Here is an 18,812-nt window from a genome sequence, read left to right as displayed (position 1 = left end):
GTGTGCATATGAATCCTCTCAGTGTGATTGGCACAGAGAACCATGTTGGACAGAGGATAAATAGGCTCCCTGGCTATGCAGAATATTCACTGTCAGATTCAAACAGGAAAAAAAAATCACTCTGAGGATCCCAGCGGCGGTGAGAATATTGATATCCTCTCGCTCGTGCTCTCTTCTTCCTTTCTGATCTCTCTTTTTCTACTTCTCAGTCTTTTTTCTTCCCTCTCTCTGAGCTGTAAAGCAGAGTAAACTGCTTTGCAGAAAATCAGCAGTTTTAGAAAGAGGTGAAGATTGATTAGAGATTATGCGGAGAAAAGGGCGAATTGAAAGACATCGAAATGTGGGCAATTTGGGCAATATCTCTGCAGAAAAGATAAATAAACAAGAAGGATTGTCTGTGGAGATGAGAGTGTGTGTGTGTTGACGGGGTTGCGGTGGGTAGACGGAGGGAAAAGGTTCTCTAACGGGGTCCCCATTACAGGGAGAGAGAGACAATCTGTCTGAGGAGGAGAGGTGTCACTTACACTGTGAGCACACACTCATCACCCCCCGCCCTCCCTTCATCCAGCACTCCATCACTCCACTCCCCCTCCTTCGCCACCTCACACACTTCATCACCCACCCCCCTACACACCCCCCACCTGCCTTTTTTTCCCTAGTGTGTGTGCGACATCGGCCAGCTCTGACAAACCGCAACGCACACACTCATCCCTCTCCCTCATTCGCCCATACAGGAAGCACTTATCATGCAGCCAGTCAACTGTTTTTCTATGTTTTTGTGTTTTTCTGTATGGTGCACGTGTTAACGGATGTGAACATTTCTCACAAATGTTTCCACACACACAAGGCACACACATGGCTCACGTGTTATTTCTTTAAACAGATACACATATGTGTGCAGAATCTGTGGGCAACAGAACAAAATTTGGGTATGGGAAGTTTTCTGGTTTCCGTTTGTGGTGCATTTGTAGTCCGCTTATAGTCCGAGTAGTATTTATCAGTCACATTAGAATAACAGGTAAATAGTTTGTGTGGAGGGCAAAATGGCCAAACTCTAATCTAAGAAGCCACTGGCTATTTTCTGACATTGATTTATTTTTTTATTGGCAATTTTAAATTTTGTTTAAACATGCAGCATTCATATGCAGATATCTGCTTATAGAGATTAGCCAAAGTGACTGGCGCGTGGAAGAGAACATCAGCTACACCCTCAAATATTAGCTTTTCCCCTAGAAGCTTAATATTGTCAGAATTTAACTGATGGCTTCTGAGATTGGCTCACGTTAAACTTACACAAACACACCTTAAAGAGCAACTTAACACCAAGTTTCACAGGCCCTCTCACAGATTATAAAATGCATCTGAAGCCTGACACACACCCCCACAGCATCCTGCATGGATCTTGCAGTGGGTCGTGATGGGGAAAACCCTGCCACCTGCATATGTGAAAAATTAGTTCTGCAACCTGACCCACCAACACAAGATCCATGGCCCAACCTGAAACCCCAATACTACAGTAACCATGCACTGTTCAAAAAAATGTGTTTAAAGTGATTATTTTGAGATATTCATGTGAAATTACGATAATGTATTTCAAAACAAAAGTAATTCAGGAAATACAATTAAAATATTTTTGGCTTATTCTCATAATATTGAGCAACACCTCTTGGCAGTTAACATGCCTGTTAGGAGCCTGACCAACCTAACTGAGGCTGCTCTCATATTCCAGGAGCTGAAAGATAAAGTCAGCAGTCAGTGGACTGAAACATCAAATAAGTAGAGGAAATTAAATATTATTTTCATTTTATTTTAAAATATTTAAAATCCAACTCAGACGATCCCCCTTGCATGCTTGTTTTTCACCCAGAACCACACCCGGAAACAAAATTACTGCAAAATACCACCTGTGAAACAGCTTTTTTGTAGGTCACCCACAGGTAAAACCAATGCAGGACTCTGCACCACCATCCACAATACCCCATGACCCCATCTCCCTCACACTTCAGTCATATCATTGCTCTCACTGTCTAAACAGCAAGTGTCAGCCACATTAATTCCTAGAAATTAAATATGATGGCCAAGACTTAAAAAAAAGAGTGGTTACATGTGTAACTCTTATTATAACCTATATGCCATCTGGTAACAGCATCTTTATCATATGCTGGAATTGAAAGCAGTGACTGTGCCCTTAGTCTGCACAAGTCTTCACCTTCACTGAGGGGAAAGACTGTGGTTCAGAGCTGTTTGAACTGCAAGCTTAACGTTAGTGTAACGAGGCTTCAGCAGAGGTAGCAGAACCAGAAGAGAATAACAGAAAAGGGGATGTGAATGAGCTATAGGGAGAGTGGACAATTACAAAAAACCCAGTCATACTAGGCAACACTAAACTCATACTTTACAAAAAGTAGAAGCAGTATTTCTTTTACTGTAAACTCTAAGTTGCATGAGCGTAGTGGGGGTTGGATGTGACTTTGCCTCATAATATGGAAGCTTAATGTCCCACGGTTTGTCAGGTTTTTCACAAAATTAGGCTTTTAGGTGACAGAATAACTGTTTTTCTCTGGGAGGAGGAAAATAACTTCTGTCACTGCGGCTGTAATTTACTAGTGTTAAATTACTCTTTAAATAGACTGTCTTTTTAAGGCTTCCTCCATCTCTCCTAAATACATTTTTAATGACATAAACCCATGCTGAAAAGATGTGTAGGCTACCTACAAGTGCTTGAATGACAGTTTATTATTGGTTGATCGGTTAACAGAAAATTAATCAACGACCTTTAGAACTGATTAAAATATTTGTATGATCAAGTAAAATGCTAAAATCCATTGTTTGTAGCTTTGCAAACATTTTTTTATTGAATATCCTTCCTTTGGCCTGCTAGTTGGACAAAGCAAGCACTTTGAAGACTCATTTTGTGCTCTGGAACATGTTAATGAGCATTTTTCTGACTATGTTCTAACCTTTTACAGGTATAAACCATTCAAAACCAGAAACACATTCAACAGATTAACTGACACTAAAAAAAATGAGTTGCTGCCCTTAAAATTACATCGTATTAGCCCAGTACATGCTCACACTCCACCTTATCTTTAGTTAATGTTACCTTCCTCTGACAGAGACACACACACACACACACACACACACACACGCACGCATGCACGCCCACACACACACACACACACACACACACACACACTCTACAAGTGTAACCTTCTCCTGTCCTGTGCTGCTCCCAATGTCCTTTTTGAAATTCAAATTTCTCTATACAATTTCCCTTTCAAATTCGCTTCACAGTTAGCAGAAATTAATTAGCTAACCTGCATGCTAGACTGGCGATACATAATACATCTCTTCTGAGAGAGGCCGACCCATAGGCATGCATGCTCTACTGAGAAAGTGCGTGTGTGTGTGAATGTGTGCGTGCCGTACAGTAAATGTACATTACTGCAGGGCGAGGCTTCAAATTGCAAAGGTGGTGCCTCTCCCTCACTCTTCAATGGATGCAAAATTAGAAGATTGCACAACCGTGCTCACCTATACGAGTGTGTGTGTGAGTGTGCACATGGTCTGCGGTGTGTGTGCTTGTGCACGTTCAGCACCCTGCTGTCCTTGGCAGCTTGAGTTCTTTCTTGATTTTGTGCATTCTAAATCAAGATCATACATCACATTTGTCTGATGACAAACGCAGCTTTGGACATTTCTGCCAACAAGCACAACTGCAGAGTTGAGAGAACAAAGACTCCTCTAAATCTCCCTTTTGACTTGTTCTTCCTCTGCCGCCTTCCCTTCCCTCTGTCACTTGTCTCTTGTCTACTGTCTTATTTCATTCTCAGATGTCCCATGTCTTCCTTTTTTTTTCAACTTACGAGCAAGACACTGGTCTCTCATTTTCTCTTTCTCTCTCTCTCTCCATCTCTCTCTCTCTCTCTTTTTTTCCCTCTGAGGAGATTAACACAATCTCTCCTCCGCGTGAGAAAACAAACACAGATAATCCTGGGCGCGCTGCTGGCGTGTGACCGAGGATTAGCCAGCCGTTTTAAGTGAGAGCATATGGAAATAATAACGGCAAACTGACACATGCGCAAGCTTGCTTGTCCCCCAGGTAAGAGGAATGAAAGGCGCACAAATAGCAGGCTTACACAGCTCACAGCACCCCGAAAACATACCTCAAAAGGGAACCTCCTGAATTGGGATGGTGCTGGATTCGTATTAATGATGTTGTGACATGCCTTGCTGCTGCATCGAGTGATCCGACTACGCTGTTAAATTCAGTATACATGTGTAATGAGGTGTTGTGAAATCAGGGCATTATCCTAGTTTGTTTTATAAAGTTTCTCTGCTGCATCAGCGGCTAGAAATGCACAATCAAAGCCTTTATTAAATCACCACATGTCTGATTTGCATGTTAAATACCTGCGTCCATCCACTGATGACATGACTTTCTATGTCTATGCTTCTCTTGTAATTGCTTCTCATTGTAGCGGCTGATTAGCTCTTGATTAGTTGATTGATTTCAATGAAAACCTCAACCATCAGCCACCAGTTAGGGGGGCTGCCGTGAGTGTGAGCCTCTGGCCATTAGGGGGCACTGCTGCAGAGCAATGCCAAGCAGCTACTGTACTGGAGAGCGTTATGCTAATTCTTCAATTACCTGCTACTTACACTGTGGCCTTGTTCACATGCTGTATCAAAAATCTATTAGCAGCAATATGTACATTCATTATCAGCAATATGTAATAAGTAAATAAGTGGAGTGGAGCACAGCTGAGCGGTCAGAGGGAAAAAGAAGAAGGGAAAATAACAGAGGAAAAACAGAGGAATTCAAAATGAACTGATGAGAAGTGTGTGGCTGATTTTGTGTGTGTGCATCTTCCTGGTTATGTGTCTTCATGTGTGTGTGTGTGTGTGTGTGTGTGTGTTGTGTGTGTGTGTGTGCGTGCGTGCGCGTGTGTGTGTGTGTGTGTGTGTGTGTGTGTGTGTGTGTGTGTGTGTGTGTGTGTGAATTGGAATGAGGCAGACCTGTGTTGAGTCAGAGCCACAGACAAACAACACACACTGTCTGACATGGCCTCCAGACACAAACCAGAGCAAGGATGAGGCGAGCGAGCGGGCGATGGGGATGCTCTATGTGTGTGTGCATCTACTCAAACTCTAGCTTGTGTGTCTTCCTGCCCCTGCGTATTTGGACATGTGTGGGGAGATCAGACAGAGAGAGAGAGAGAGAGAGAGAGAGAGGAGGGGAGAGTAATGAAATGCAGAGAGACAGCGGCTGATGATGAGAGGAGGGGTGAGAGGGGTGGGGGAGATAGAGTAAGAATGGGCGAGGGAGAGAAATCTTTTTATTGCTGGGGGTCTCTGTGGGACTGACAGTAAATAAGCAGTGATAAGCAGCAGGCAGCTTCAGTCGGAACCCTGACTTGCAGGCTGTTAATGACCCAGCTTCTCTGGTGTGTCCCCGCCTAACCCTCGACTTTCTTTCCGCGGCTTCACCGTGTTCTCTTCCTCCCTCTGCACATAGGGCACGTCTCATACAGTCTTCCTCGTCTTCACACGTCTGATTTCTCTCTGTCTGCCTCCATTTTGTCATCACATATTCCCTCTGTCTCATTTTAACTAACTCCTTCCTCCAGCTCCCTCTATTGACTCTATTTCTTACTAATCTGCTGCTAAACCCACCCACCCCCCTCCACACACCTCCCATCTGACACATCGTTCCGAGGTGAGGACGAGCAGTGCAGCAATCGCGCCTCTTTGCAGCTCTTTTTTCCTTCATTCCCCATAGTTTAAACACGGAGCCGCAAGGTCAGTGTTGATGTGTGCCTCTGTATATATATCTCTCTGTGGTTTATTGGTGCTTGTGTAGGTGTGCGTCTCTGTTCTGTGTGTCTGTTCCCTTGTGTGTATGTATGTGTGTGTGTGTGTGCGTGTGTGTGTGTGTGTGTGTGAGGCAGTGTGCATCTTAGATCAACGGTTAAAGAGATTCAGCCCACAGCAGCGAGATGACCAGCAAGGTCAAGGCCGGCTCTGTGGCAACACAAATTGTTCCGCTCGGAAATCTTTCCCTTCTCCGGGGGCGCACAGATCATCGCGTTCCCGTTAAAATGCTTCACAGTTTCAAAGCTGCCTGACTTGGGAAAATGGACGCCGGAGTGTGTTCATTATTAACACACACCCTAACCATATGCATGCTTAAATTTAAAAAAAAAAAAAAAAAAGCATCTCTTTTCTTTTTTTTGTTTGTTTAACGAAGTGGAAAGTGAGGGGGAGCTTAGCACTAATTTAACGCTTTGTTTGTTTTTAATTCTATTAGTTGTAGCCTATCTTACATGTTTTTCATTAGTTGTGCGTGGATTCCCTGCAAGGCTAAATCCCTTTTAAACCTACTCAAGTCAAATCTTTTTTTTTTTTTTTTTATCCAAAAAAGAGTGAGGAGTTTGCCACTTTTACACAAAAGCCCAATTGCGCTGACTTTTCAAACGGTGCCCTGCAGCATCTTTAAATACTCAATGTATGTTCTGCTTGTGAGCGTTCAAAATGAATTCACATGTAAGTCTTCAGTGAGTCTTCAGTTTTGGTTAATATTTCACCCGTAGCAGCAGTGCTAGTTTAATCTATTTCTCTGCCTCTCTTGGTGCCTTTGTAGAGGGATTAAAGCGACACAAAACAGCATGATGGAGGCCATGTTGAAATACTAATTGTACGTTTTGTTTTGTATCTTTGAGATCGCTGCCGATGAATCCAGAGGGAGGAATACTGTGGGTGGGAGGTGTTTACTGTATTTGTTTACATGTAATTTTCCTGCCCGTTTTGCCCGTCACCCAGCACATGTTGCATTGATTCGCTCTCCTTTTACACACAGCAGGTTGCTCTTTTTTTTCCTCCTCTTCTCTCCCTGCTCACACTTCTTCATTCCATCTTGTTGTTGCCAAGCTGCTTCTCTCCATATCTTGAAGTTTTTTTCTCTCTCTCTCTCTCTCCTTTTCATTATTTATTTTTGTTCATTTTTACCTGCTTGTCGTACTGGATGGGTGTTTCTGCCTTCCTGTGCCTCCCAGTCTCTAGCTGTGCTAATTTCTCTCTATGGCTGTCACCAGTTTCGCAGCTCTTGCTGTCGCTGCATCTCTTCCCCTCTCTCTATGCATGTCTCTTTTTGGTTCCTTCATACTTTGACTCCCTTGTTATACTGCACTCTCTGCTGTCACTGCCTCTCAGGACCTCATTTTAACACCAACCCCCCCTCCATGCTTCCATCTCCTCCTCCTTCTCCATCCCTTCTCTTTCTCCTCATTCCCGGGTCCTTGCCTTCGATTTCTTTCTTCTTGCATCTTTTACCGTATCCAGTCCTCTCCTTGCCTCTATGCTTCTCTTCAAAGGAGCTCATAGCGGGTTTGGAAAATCCTGCTCTACACACCACCTCCAGGTGCGGATTGTTTTTAACGAATCCTACAAACCCAAGGCTGAGAACTGACACAGTGATGAATTCACACACACTCTCTCTGCGTGCACATACACCAATATATGTGTGGCTACCTGACTTCAAGAATACACACAAATACCTGTGCACTCCGAAGCTCACCAGTAAAAAAAACCCCACAAAGCCAGTAATGGCGTTTGAATAAAGAAATAAGACGGCATCTCCCAAATGGAAACATTTCAGAGACATTTTGGATGAATTTTATGGGCATACGAGTTTGGAGACTTTTCTTCAACTTGAAGTTATCTGAAATATTTAAAACTGCCAAATTCTGAAGATATTTTCATTGTACGGCACTGAGATCGAGTGTTCTAGGAAGTCTATAAGACAGGATGACTGACTGCACGTATTCAAAAGAAGGACTGAATGTAGTGCTGAAAGAATATAAAGTTTTAAAGTCTCTCTCCACTCAAAAATGTGTTCTGCTTGTTGTTACTCCACTAAGATGTTGACCTTCACTGTAGGGAAAGATGTTTTGTGCAGAGCTGTTTTCACATTCATCTGCTGAAGGGTAAGTTTCTCTGAGCTCACCTCAGATCTCAGTGATCAGAGTCCAATATGCAGTGTGAGGCGGTGACTGGAAGCCTCCAGCGCACAATGAGAATGGACTTTTAAGTGGAGTAGACATCATGTACCCAGCAGTTAAACTTTTGCAATGAACAATATTTGCATATTCATAGATTCTGGATTTTTAAATGGAAAGTAGATGTCATTTTTAATGAAGAACTCAGTTAAAGAACCTCATTAAAGAACTTTTTATGAGGTAATTGACCTTTTTTTGGAAATACCATATCGGACACAAATTATTATTAAAAGCAGAGTGTCTTTATGTGACTTGAAACATTACTGGAGGGAATTTTAAATAATCGCCTTTCAATTAAGTCATTCATCAAGTAAAAACAGCAACACTGGCTGGTTCCAGCGCCTCGAATGAAAGTGTTTGCTGTCTCTCTCTTTGTAAATTGAATTTTGTAGGGGTTTTTGGGGACGACACAGGGAATAGGAAGCTGTTGTGGAAAAATGACTCAACATAAAAGTATTTAAAGGTCATGATGTGTAACAGTGACTATGAAAGTATAATTCATCCACAGTCATGGTTAGATATTTTCAGAGTCCTCAGAGTTCTTCAGTGCCTGCATGCAGGCACGTGAGGAGGCTTCAGGGTGTCTAAAGGTTAAGATACTGTGAGATCAAGACCATGTGGATGTTTAGACTCCAATGTTTATATAAAATTACTGCTGAAAAAACCATCTGTTTACCAAAGCATATGTCGTCTGGCACACCCCTCTTCAATAATCATCGCTATTATTATTTCTGTTCTTTATTTTCATTTTCATTTTGTTTATTTGTGTATTATTTTTTGTTTTCTTATTCTGTAAAGCCCCATATAAATAAGTTATAAGTAATTATTATTATTATTATTATTATTATTATTATTATTATTATTTCATCCTGTTATTCTGCTATTCATCAAAATAAAGATTGACCAGGATTTCAAGTTTTTTCTACATCAGAAGTCTGGTCTCTGGGACATTTTCTGGGGCTGTTTTCAGTATTTTCTTTATTTTTTTTATTCCTGAGGTTATTAACTCCCCTCACATGTTATGTTGTTCCCCTCACATGTTTTGTTATTGTCAACATTACTAACTTCCCTACCCTGCCTGTTGTGCCAAGCCCATTAAACAATTGTTATTCTTCACATAGAATGAATTCCCGTGACGTTGCAGTAACACTTCCTGCTAGACAACTGACAATCGTTTTAATTATGGAAATACATTAAATTGTCAGTCTTGTCTATTTTTGTTGTTATTTTAAGCCATAACTGTCACGTTTAAAAACAGATAGTTCATCCAACTTATCTGGAATTTCTGTTGTGCTGATTTTATGTACGGCGTTGCTTTACTAGCATCTTTGATAATCCGCATCTACCTGCACAGAAGCTGAATAATGTGCTACTGTGAACAGTGGCCTTAGAAAAACATAATTTAGCCACCAAAAAACATTAGTAGCATTGTCTTTGTACACTATATTTGGAATATGTTTACAGCTTTACCTTACCCATTAACTGATGGAGGCAGCTGTAAACCAGCAACACCAGTGTTCTGCAAAGAAAAAATATTTTTTTCAACAGAGTCTGGTGGCCTTGAGATAACAGCCTCAGTTCCCTGTCAGAAAGGGCTGTCTGACAGCAAGGTGGAGTAGTGAAAATATTCTAAATACAAAGTACATTTCAAGTGTTGTTTTTTTAGGTGGCTAAAAAATAAAGCAGCAAGCATTTGCTTAATGCCATTTCATTGTATTTTTGTGACGGCGTGTTTTCTGTCCAGGAGTTACTGTATACATTGTTATTCAGTCTATGCAAACACACACACACACACACACAGGTGTGAACACACTTTCTACTTTTGCATTCAAATGCATATAGTAAAAAAATGCTTTGCTTTACTAATCCTGCAAAGAGAATTTTTTTCACTCTCTTGTCATGTTTACACACATATACACACACACTGGCCCATTGAAACACATGCACAAGCAGGACCTGTACACATGTATTATGAACAGAGATGTGAGAGTGAGGGGGGCTGCCTAACAGGATGGCACCCCAAGCAGATGGGGGTTCAGTGCCTTGCTCAGAAGCACTTGACAGTGATGAATGTGCAAAGAAGCACCTCTCAAGCTACCAGTCTACCCTCTGTACTTGGTCTGTCCGGGACTTCAAATGGTGAGCAAGTGAAAGCCAAATTAACGGACTGAGCTACCGCCGCACTACCCTGAGTAGTGCTTATTACTCATAACAAGCACAATAACACGCCCTCTCATGACTGACATCCTACAGATCAGAGAGGTGGCTGACAGCATTAATAGATACACACGTGTGTTTTTATTGAAGTGTCAGAAACACTTCTGTAGGGCTCATTCGAAATGAAAGCGTCATATCTCAGACATCAGTCCCCCCATTAAGTCTACATTACATGTGAGCACAGAGGCTCCCATTCTCCTGAGACAGACACGTATGAACTGTTACAAGCCATGCTGGTAATGAGTGGGTGTCAGCGCTCTTCGCCCCTCTGCGGTGCACACGCATTCTCAGAAGAATGTGATTATTGGAGATGACAGGCAGCTTCGGGAGTGTTTGAAATTGAAATCATCCAGTATTACACTAAAGGAAACTGTTAGCCAGCTGTACTCAGGATGGAGAGGCGGCGCCTCAGTGATCCTTCTGTACATGCAAATGCTCCGCACGGAAAATGTTCGCTGAAAAGGAGCAGTCAAAACACCTCAGCACTGGTCAAAACATTGTTGCTGCAAGTCACGCTCAACTCAACCGCTGCAAACATTTGCATCTGGATGCGTCACGCTTCGATTGAGTTTCATACGGATGCTTCATTATGTTTGCTGTAAACAGATGGAAATATTGATAAAAAATTAAAAAAAGGAGGCTGGTTCACAGTGAATTGAGCAGGAAATTCATTTGTCAGAAACCCATCAAACAACTCTCAGCTGATGGGAGTTAAATAAGGAGAAAACGGTCCGATGAATTTAGATCACCTGTTTAAAAATCCATACTAAAAATGCTGCTGACAAATGAACCGTGAAATCTTACAGGCTTATACAGTGTCTTTGTGTGTTTCCAGGTAATTCCAGGTTAATGTGCTTAGGCAACATGTTGTTAGCTATGCTTTGACTCATGGCAAAAAAAAAAAAACCTGCCCACATTACCTGTGTCATCTCCTCCTCCTCCTCCTCATCAGCTGTTCTTCTTCTCCTCTCCTGTCCTGCCTTTCGTCTTTTTAACTTTACAAACCAAAGCCTTTCTGTACGTGCTCCCTTAACCCTGGAGCATGTGAGTGGAGTGAAGCTGTGAGAATTTCCGCACCTTGCTCACGGAGCGGTTCGTTCCTGCCGCTCGCCCGCTCAAAGCCGCTCCAGGCCGCTCCGTGCTGAACTCAGATTTCACCCTGCTCTGCTGATATTGCTCGCAGCTCGCCCAGTTTCCTTTGAAAGTATTTTGTAATCTCCATTGTCGAGTTCGCAGCAACTGATTTTTGACAGAAAATCGTGAGTGTGCGCAATACACAGATGCATTCTGGGTCAGGCATGCTTCAAACTCATGGTTTGAGTGGTACCGGAGTAAAATTGGAGCAGGATAGAGCAGGAGAGGAGGTGGTGCTCCAACTTTCAACTAGAATTACCAATTTGCAGATGTTTGCCTTAGCACAACAGTGAATGTGCAATTATAGTTTACATCTATGTCTGCAAAAACACATCTGTACAACACACATTTTCCCCCCAGCAGCACAGAAGATCTGTACAAACAACACAGTGCCGAGGTGGGCCCCAAAGATTACTGTCACCAATTCAGTGTCTGACCAAATGTCTCCCCCTCTGATCCTGAGATACGACGCTGAGTAATAGACAGAAAAGTGTTTTTGAGGAACATTATGATGTCACAGTGACGTTCACCTTTGACCTTTTCGATATAAAATTTCTTCACTTCATTATTATATCCTATTATATGTGTGTGAGAAATTCCGTTGTTATGAGTGGATGAATTGTTGACTAATGGCCAGAAACATGTTTTGCAAGGTCACGGTGACCTTTGACCAGCAAATTCTGATCAGTTTATTCTTGTGATTTATCCTTGGATTTTGGGCATTTGTACAAAATTTGAAGATTTCCCTCAGGGTGTTCTTGCGATATCACATTCAAAAGAATGAGATGATTAAACAATCACAATGACCTTGACCATGGACCACCATGGACCACCAATCTAATCAGTTTATCCTTGAGTCCAAGTGGATGTCCGTGCCAAATTTGAAGAAATGGCCTCAAGGTGTTCTTGAGATATTGCGTTCATTAGAATGAGACAGATGACGTCATAGTGACCCTGACCTTGGACCTATGACCACCAAAATCTAATAGTTCATTGTTGAGACAACCCAAGAACAAAATGCCTCCGGTCATGGCTATCACAGGCGCAGAGGCATAAAAAGTCCTCTCTACTCCGCCCAAAATCCTTGTACATCCCTCATATCCCTGTAACGCACTGCTCACATACTCTGCTGACCCCGTCTAACTGTTTTCTGTCCTCCTCTTGTGCTGCTCTTTTTCAAACCCCTCCCTCCTTCTGTCCACCCCCTCAGTCTCCGTCTTCTTTCTCTCACCTTATTGAGCGTTATGACCGCCTCTTGGTTCACTCCGGTGATGTTGAATGTTTCCCCAGTCTCCCCCTCCAGGATGGTATATTCCAACTTTGCATTCTCACCCAGGTCTGCGTCGGCTGCCGATATACGCCCTATCTCGGCCCCCGGGATGGCCAGCTCGGAAACGGAGAAGGACCACATACCTTTGAGAGAGACACACAGTGGCACACATTAGGGAAGCTGCTACACTTCATTCAAACATTAAACATTTCAATTCCTCTTTTGAGCTGTTTCCAAATTGCTGTCCCCCACCTGTGCTGAGCCAATATTTGCAATATTTCAATGAGATAAGGCAGCATTTAATTTAACAGAAGTGAGAGGATGAAGGAGAGGGATAAAAGGAGAGAAAGGCAGAATATGCGTTTGAGCACTCGGTATTGAGATGTTATTAAAAGCCAGGTAAAATATGGCCAGAATACCTGCTGTAAAAAATAACTAAATTAAAAGAGGCTAGGATTAAAAAGAAAGAAAAAGCAGAAGGAACAGAGGAGATAAAGAAAAGGCAAAGATTACAGGTAAGAAAAGCTGCTCTGTCTCCCTCAAAACATTTGAACTTGATGACATGAGCTAACTACTCATCACAAACATCCACTTTTTAGTCTCTGAGTCACCCAGTACTTCCTCCTGCTAACAAGAATTAATCAAGATAACAGGCTCTTTCATGTGTGCTGCCATCATGTTTAAACATGCTGGTTTTACTTTTAGTGCCGGGCCCATTAAAGCAGCACATTATTAGTCCTTCTGCTGGCTTTGCAGTTTACATAGGGAAACAGTACATTTTGCTTATGATTCACCCGATGCACACATCGGAGGAGAATATGGAGTACATCTGTGAACTCATATTTCTGCATAAAAAGCACACATAAATTCAAATATCCACCTACCACTGTATTTCGACCACACATGCACACACACACACACAATGGCCACCAGCTGCACTGACAAGAATAAGTGTGCTGGGAAAGATAGAAATTGAGCAAGGGGAAAAGGTAAGATATCACTATTTGGCTCGTGCACACAGAAGAGACAGACACATTCAAACAGAGGCGTTATCTGCTCAGCTAAAGCTAAGGGAATCAGATAGACCTGTAAATGTTGGAGAGAACAACATCGCACAAACACATTGGGTTGACAGAATAAAAGATAGCCGGCACTTCAGCACGACAGTATCTGGGCCAACGCACAGTCAGATGATTTCCGCAAATCTGACAACATCACAGCGAGACTAAATGCGAGGTTATTTCTACTCTGAGGATCAGGATTACAGTTCAGACATCAGAGTGGCATCGGCAACAAGAGTTATCACCCGGCGTGTTTGATTGTTGTCTGTCCTAATTAATTTTTTTTTTAGAGCACAGGGGTTTCTCACTCCAACAAGTCCTCCAAACTGAACAACAAAAAATGCAATATTCTGCTTCTTTTGATCTGTCTTCTGCAGTGTTAAGCAGTCAAACCAGAGTCCCAGCTTGGATTTTAGGAATACTTAGTCCAGGTTCCCCAGTGCCATGCCAAACCCCAACAAAAAACAAAATCAAAACTCTTTTGATTTTTTTATATATTTATTCAGTTCATTATTTCTAAAATATCCGCACTAAGTCTGGTGGAGAAATACCGAATCCTCTATTTATTTTTTATATTTTGAACCTAAAAATAGTGGAATAAGCAAAACAAACACACACCATGTGTAATGCTGCCTTCACATGGAATCAGATACAGTAGACGGCAAGCTGGATATAATTTTAGTGAACAAGAGCAAACAGTAAAATCAGGTGTGGCTGGCAGACAATACTGACAGCAGTAATGGTAGACGGCTCTTTGCAACTGGGTGTTGTGTAGCTCCTTCACACAAGACAAAACAAAATGGCATTCTGGATAATCACTGGGCATTACTAGAAAATTTGCATAATTAAAAAACATAAAATCATTTAATTAATTATATTTTGTGTAATTCCTTGTAAAGAATACCCCATTGCCACTCATTAACTTATCATTACGCATGTTTCGTTTAACTGTCCTGCCAATCCATCGGACTGCATGTTTGTTTTGCTGTGTCATTCAGAAGACAGGGTTTCCCACACATTTATTGTAGCGGATCTCCACAGTCAAAACATCTGTAAGGCTGCATTCATCTGCAAACATCTGAAACACTGTATTCTGCACATATAAATACATGCTGCATACACACACACACACACACACACACACACATATATATACTATAGTATAGTATGCAGAGCATACTATGGGCACAGACAGAGCAGCAGAACGCCAGGTGCAGTGACAGGGACACCTGACCATTCATTGTGCTTGGTCTAAAACTTTGTCTTAACTTGCCTTTCTGCAGCAGTTGCTTTTCTTATTTATCAATCCGATCAGCTGACTGGATCGACAGCTCAATAATCCACCCTGTGACTAAAACTCCTTAAACTGCTGCTGAGGAAAAAGAGAACTCATCAAGAGTTCCACCTGCACTGTGTTCATGGATTCACTAAAACATTTAGAGAGGAATAACAGAATGATAAAGAAGGGACACACACACAGACAAAGTTGCCACACAAAAATGCCACAGATGGATTCTAATTCTGTGGGAAACAGGAAGGTGTTGTCCTTCTGCCATCTGCCTGATTCCATGTAAACGCAGCATAAGTTTTTCTTTGCCAGGTTGCTCAGATTCCCAGATAAAAAAAAGTCTGAGGACAAGACCTCGGTGTTATATCAAACCCTGGCTCTACATAGGGCTATTTGCGTTTTTGCACTGAGCACCACAGTTCTCCTACATGCTTAGCTCACAGGATAAATTTCAGTTCTGCAACCTCACTGCCACTTAATCCTATGTACTTGTCCTTAAAACAAAGTAGGAAACCAGATACAAACAGCTGTCTCCAGTTTCAGTCAACCAACCTTTTCCCTAAGAGCTTTTCAGCCGTCCACACCACATGCATCTTAACAGATACCTCTCTGTTTGAATCAACACAGCAGTCCATAAAAAATTACACATTTCACTTGGGTTTTAATCACATTTTACATGCGTAGCTGTACACAAAGTACATGTTTTCATATTTTTTTTATATTTTATGCACACTGCTTCAGCACCTGTGGGCTCGGAGCGCTGCCAAAACACAGGTGACCTACTCTTAGCACTGCGCCTGAACACATCCAGGGTACATACAGTGACAAAGGACTGAAGCTGTGGCTCTCCTAATGTAGAGCTTTCAATACACCACCTGTGTCGAGAGGCTGTGAGAGGTTTTGCAGCTATACAATAACATCAAGCTATTTGCATGAAAAAAGAGGTCACAGATGTCAGGGAAACATAAACACTGGTCTTTGGGAGTGTTTGACTAAAAGACAAATCCTGCCATTTGTCTGTTGAGGACAGTCATTACCTTGGTAGTTTTACACAGGCTTTCTTCTTATCATTTGGGGCAAGTCGCCTGTGGTTGCCATACAATAACTGCTAGATAACCAATTTTTTCGAATACTGCATGTAGAGTTAACTTGGGCCTTGTGTATTAGAATGTGTTGCACACTATGAAATGAACAGTTTTGAGGAAAATCACATTTATTTCCACTATTGTTGATTCATTTGCTTCCAGTTATTGACTCTTATGTCTGGACACAACATGAACTCTCTGCTTCAAATTCCCACCGACAAAGTGTCAACCTCGAAGTAAGGCCATCCATCTGTAGGATAAGTACCAAATTCTGAACAGGATCAGCAGAAGGAGATGTTGGTTTTTTTTATTTAAATCTTATTATTAAATGTAAAAGATGGAACAGTGTGGGGTAAAGATCAATCGGCAAATCAGTAACCCTGTCATTTCCCCAGCTGACAAACAGTTATCAAATTAAGAATCAGTATGTTGCTGTGGTAATAGAGTCAGTATATTTGCATGGACAACTCTCTAAACATTCAACAGCCAAGATGGATTTGATGGGATTAGAACAAATTCCCTCTTGATCAAGATGAAATCACAGTAAATCTAATAGTTTCTTCATTCCCTCAATAAACTGTCCTCTATTATAATTAGTGCAAGCCTCAAAACATGCCTGTTCAGAATGTGCTGAATGCTCTGCCTCCAGCTCTGAGGTACTTGACCCACCCCCATAGTTCACTATCGACTGTTTTGTTCACAGTGGTGTGTTTAGGGTCTGGATAACTGTCTGTAGCCCAGTCTTTTTAACTGCCAAAATATCTAAAGGTGTTGTATGTAAATCTGGAGGAAAATAGTTGATTGCTGAGTCTGGTTCTATGTCATCAGCTACTGACACTTTGAGTTGGTAGTCTGATCAAACCACCAACCCGAAGCATTAGGATTTTTATGACCTGGAAATGACTCAACAATCAGCTCTCCTTCTGTAGCATTACACACAGCACTTTCAGTATGAATATGAATTATGAGCTCATAAAACCACTGAATCTTGTGTATCTCCGCCTCTTCACTCAGATGTGGGCACCTGACAAAGGCACACACCACACACACAAATTGGCGATGTTCTTGCAGGATTTTTCAACTTTTCAGCCCTTTTTAGCCACTTGCTCAAGTAAAGTCAGAGTAAACTCAGTCATCAGCTCCTCTGACAGCAGCACAATGTCTCTCCCTCCCTTCCTCACTCGCCGTGCACAATCAGGCAGGAGTCAGTTTAGCTTTCAGCCAGTTGTGAAACCATAGGCTATTGATCTAACGACAATAAGTCCATTGGTGCAACAACTAATACATGTTTCCTGGGAGATCCAATGGAACCAGCGGATATGCAGGCAAAGAATTCCTCTCCCATACACTGGTCATTTTAGCATATCTCTATGAACAGATATTTAAATAGAAACAGATACCTTAGATACCACAGAGCTTACATTAAAGTGAAGACGATAGCTGATGGGTTACGACATTTCATTTCGGCCAATAGAAAAGCCCAGAAATGACTCCTAAAACCTGGAAATCAGTTGGCATTTGAGCAACTTCGGTTCCCTTGACTCAAAGTCAAAGTTTTTTTGGATGAGTATTTGGTTTGAAGCCTAAAATAAGGTCTGTGGTTAAAATAGGCTGAAGAGACTTTCACATTTTATTCCACTGCATAAAATATACCCCACTTGTGAACTTTGAAGCTTTTATGTCTTAAAAAAGGCAGTTGCTGACAAATGGCTAGATGAGACTACAGAACATCATCACACAACATTACAGCCTTGTAGCAATGGCGATGTGACCATGGTGTAGTTCGTTATAGCCTTATAACAATAGCTTTTTACTTCTGGAGGTTACATTCAGAAAGTGGTGCTCATTTGTGGAGATCATCTTGCTGAACAAAAGCTGAAAGTATCATAAATGTCTGTTTGCCACAGAGCCTGTTTTCTGCACTGATCCAAAATCCAATGGAAACATCCTACAGACTTTTAGACAAGGTATCCAGGGCAGTGTTAGCTTCCGCGTTGGCCTACAGAAAAACGTCATCCCTGGTTCTGACTCCCCACGCAATTGATAGGTCGATACTCACATTACAAACTACAAACAGAAATGAGAACCCTTAGATTACCAAAATCTTCTCCTGCTGCCTAAACATTCTGCAAACAAACTTCACACTCATCACTGGACTGGCAAGCGGGACAAAAAAACTCTCATTCAGATAGTTACATCACTGATGCTTAAAATGTTTGTTATTGCGACAATGTAACATCTCCGGTCTCTCTTTCTTCATGTGTTCTTGAAAGCAAGCGAGTGCAGAGAGCATGCCATTTGGCAGTGTAACACTCAATTCACTACAGTGTGTTCCTAATGCACTATTAATAAATATGTCCTTTAGATTTCAAGAGCTGGCACTCCACACTGCACTTCCTTGGATTCTCAACAATGCACTCTCTCAGCGTGAAGGATGAACTGTGACTGAGAAAATCGAAGGACAGACAGACAGAGACTTCTTCCGTTTTAGTTAGATGTTGTTTCCCAACCATGATCAGTGTGTTTACCTGATTTGCTTTTATTAATTGCTGTTGTCTGAAAAATTCAACACAAATCTATTATTCGTTTATTTGTGCTTTCCCTCTCTGGCTGCTGCTTTAATGGCTGGGAGATTTTTGCCAGTCCTGTCTCAATAAAGATTACATAACAGCACAAGTGACACAAATTCACCAGTGACAT

The 18,812-nt window shown here is 41.8% G+C and overlaps 1 protein-coding gene across 1 annotated transcript in view; it reads right to left on the bottom strand.

Annotated features, from left to right (window-relative positions):
* The window catches only part of LOC121951304 (cadherin-2), a 115,187-nt gene that overhangs the window by 32,517 nt on the left and 63,858 nt on the right, over positions 1 to 18,812 (bottom strand). The window contains exon 5 of the mRNA XM_042497571.1: positions 12,640 to 12,821. Coding sequence (XP_042353505.1) covers positions 12,640 to 12,821 — 182 coding nt within the window. The remainder of the gene's footprint in view (positions 1 to 12,639; positions 12,822 to 18,812) is intronic.

The sequence above is a fragment of the Plectropomus leopardus genome, chromosome 12 (genome assembly GCF_008729295.1).
Source record: "Plectropomus leopardus isolate mb chromosome 12, YSFRI_Pleo_2.0, whole genome shotgun sequence".
Lineage (NCBI taxonomy): Eukaryota > Metazoa > Chordata > Actinopteri > Perciformes > Serranidae > Plectropomus > Plectropomus leopardus.
Note: the sequence above shows the minus strand (reverse complement) of the source record. Positions and strands in the feature narration are given on the sequence as shown.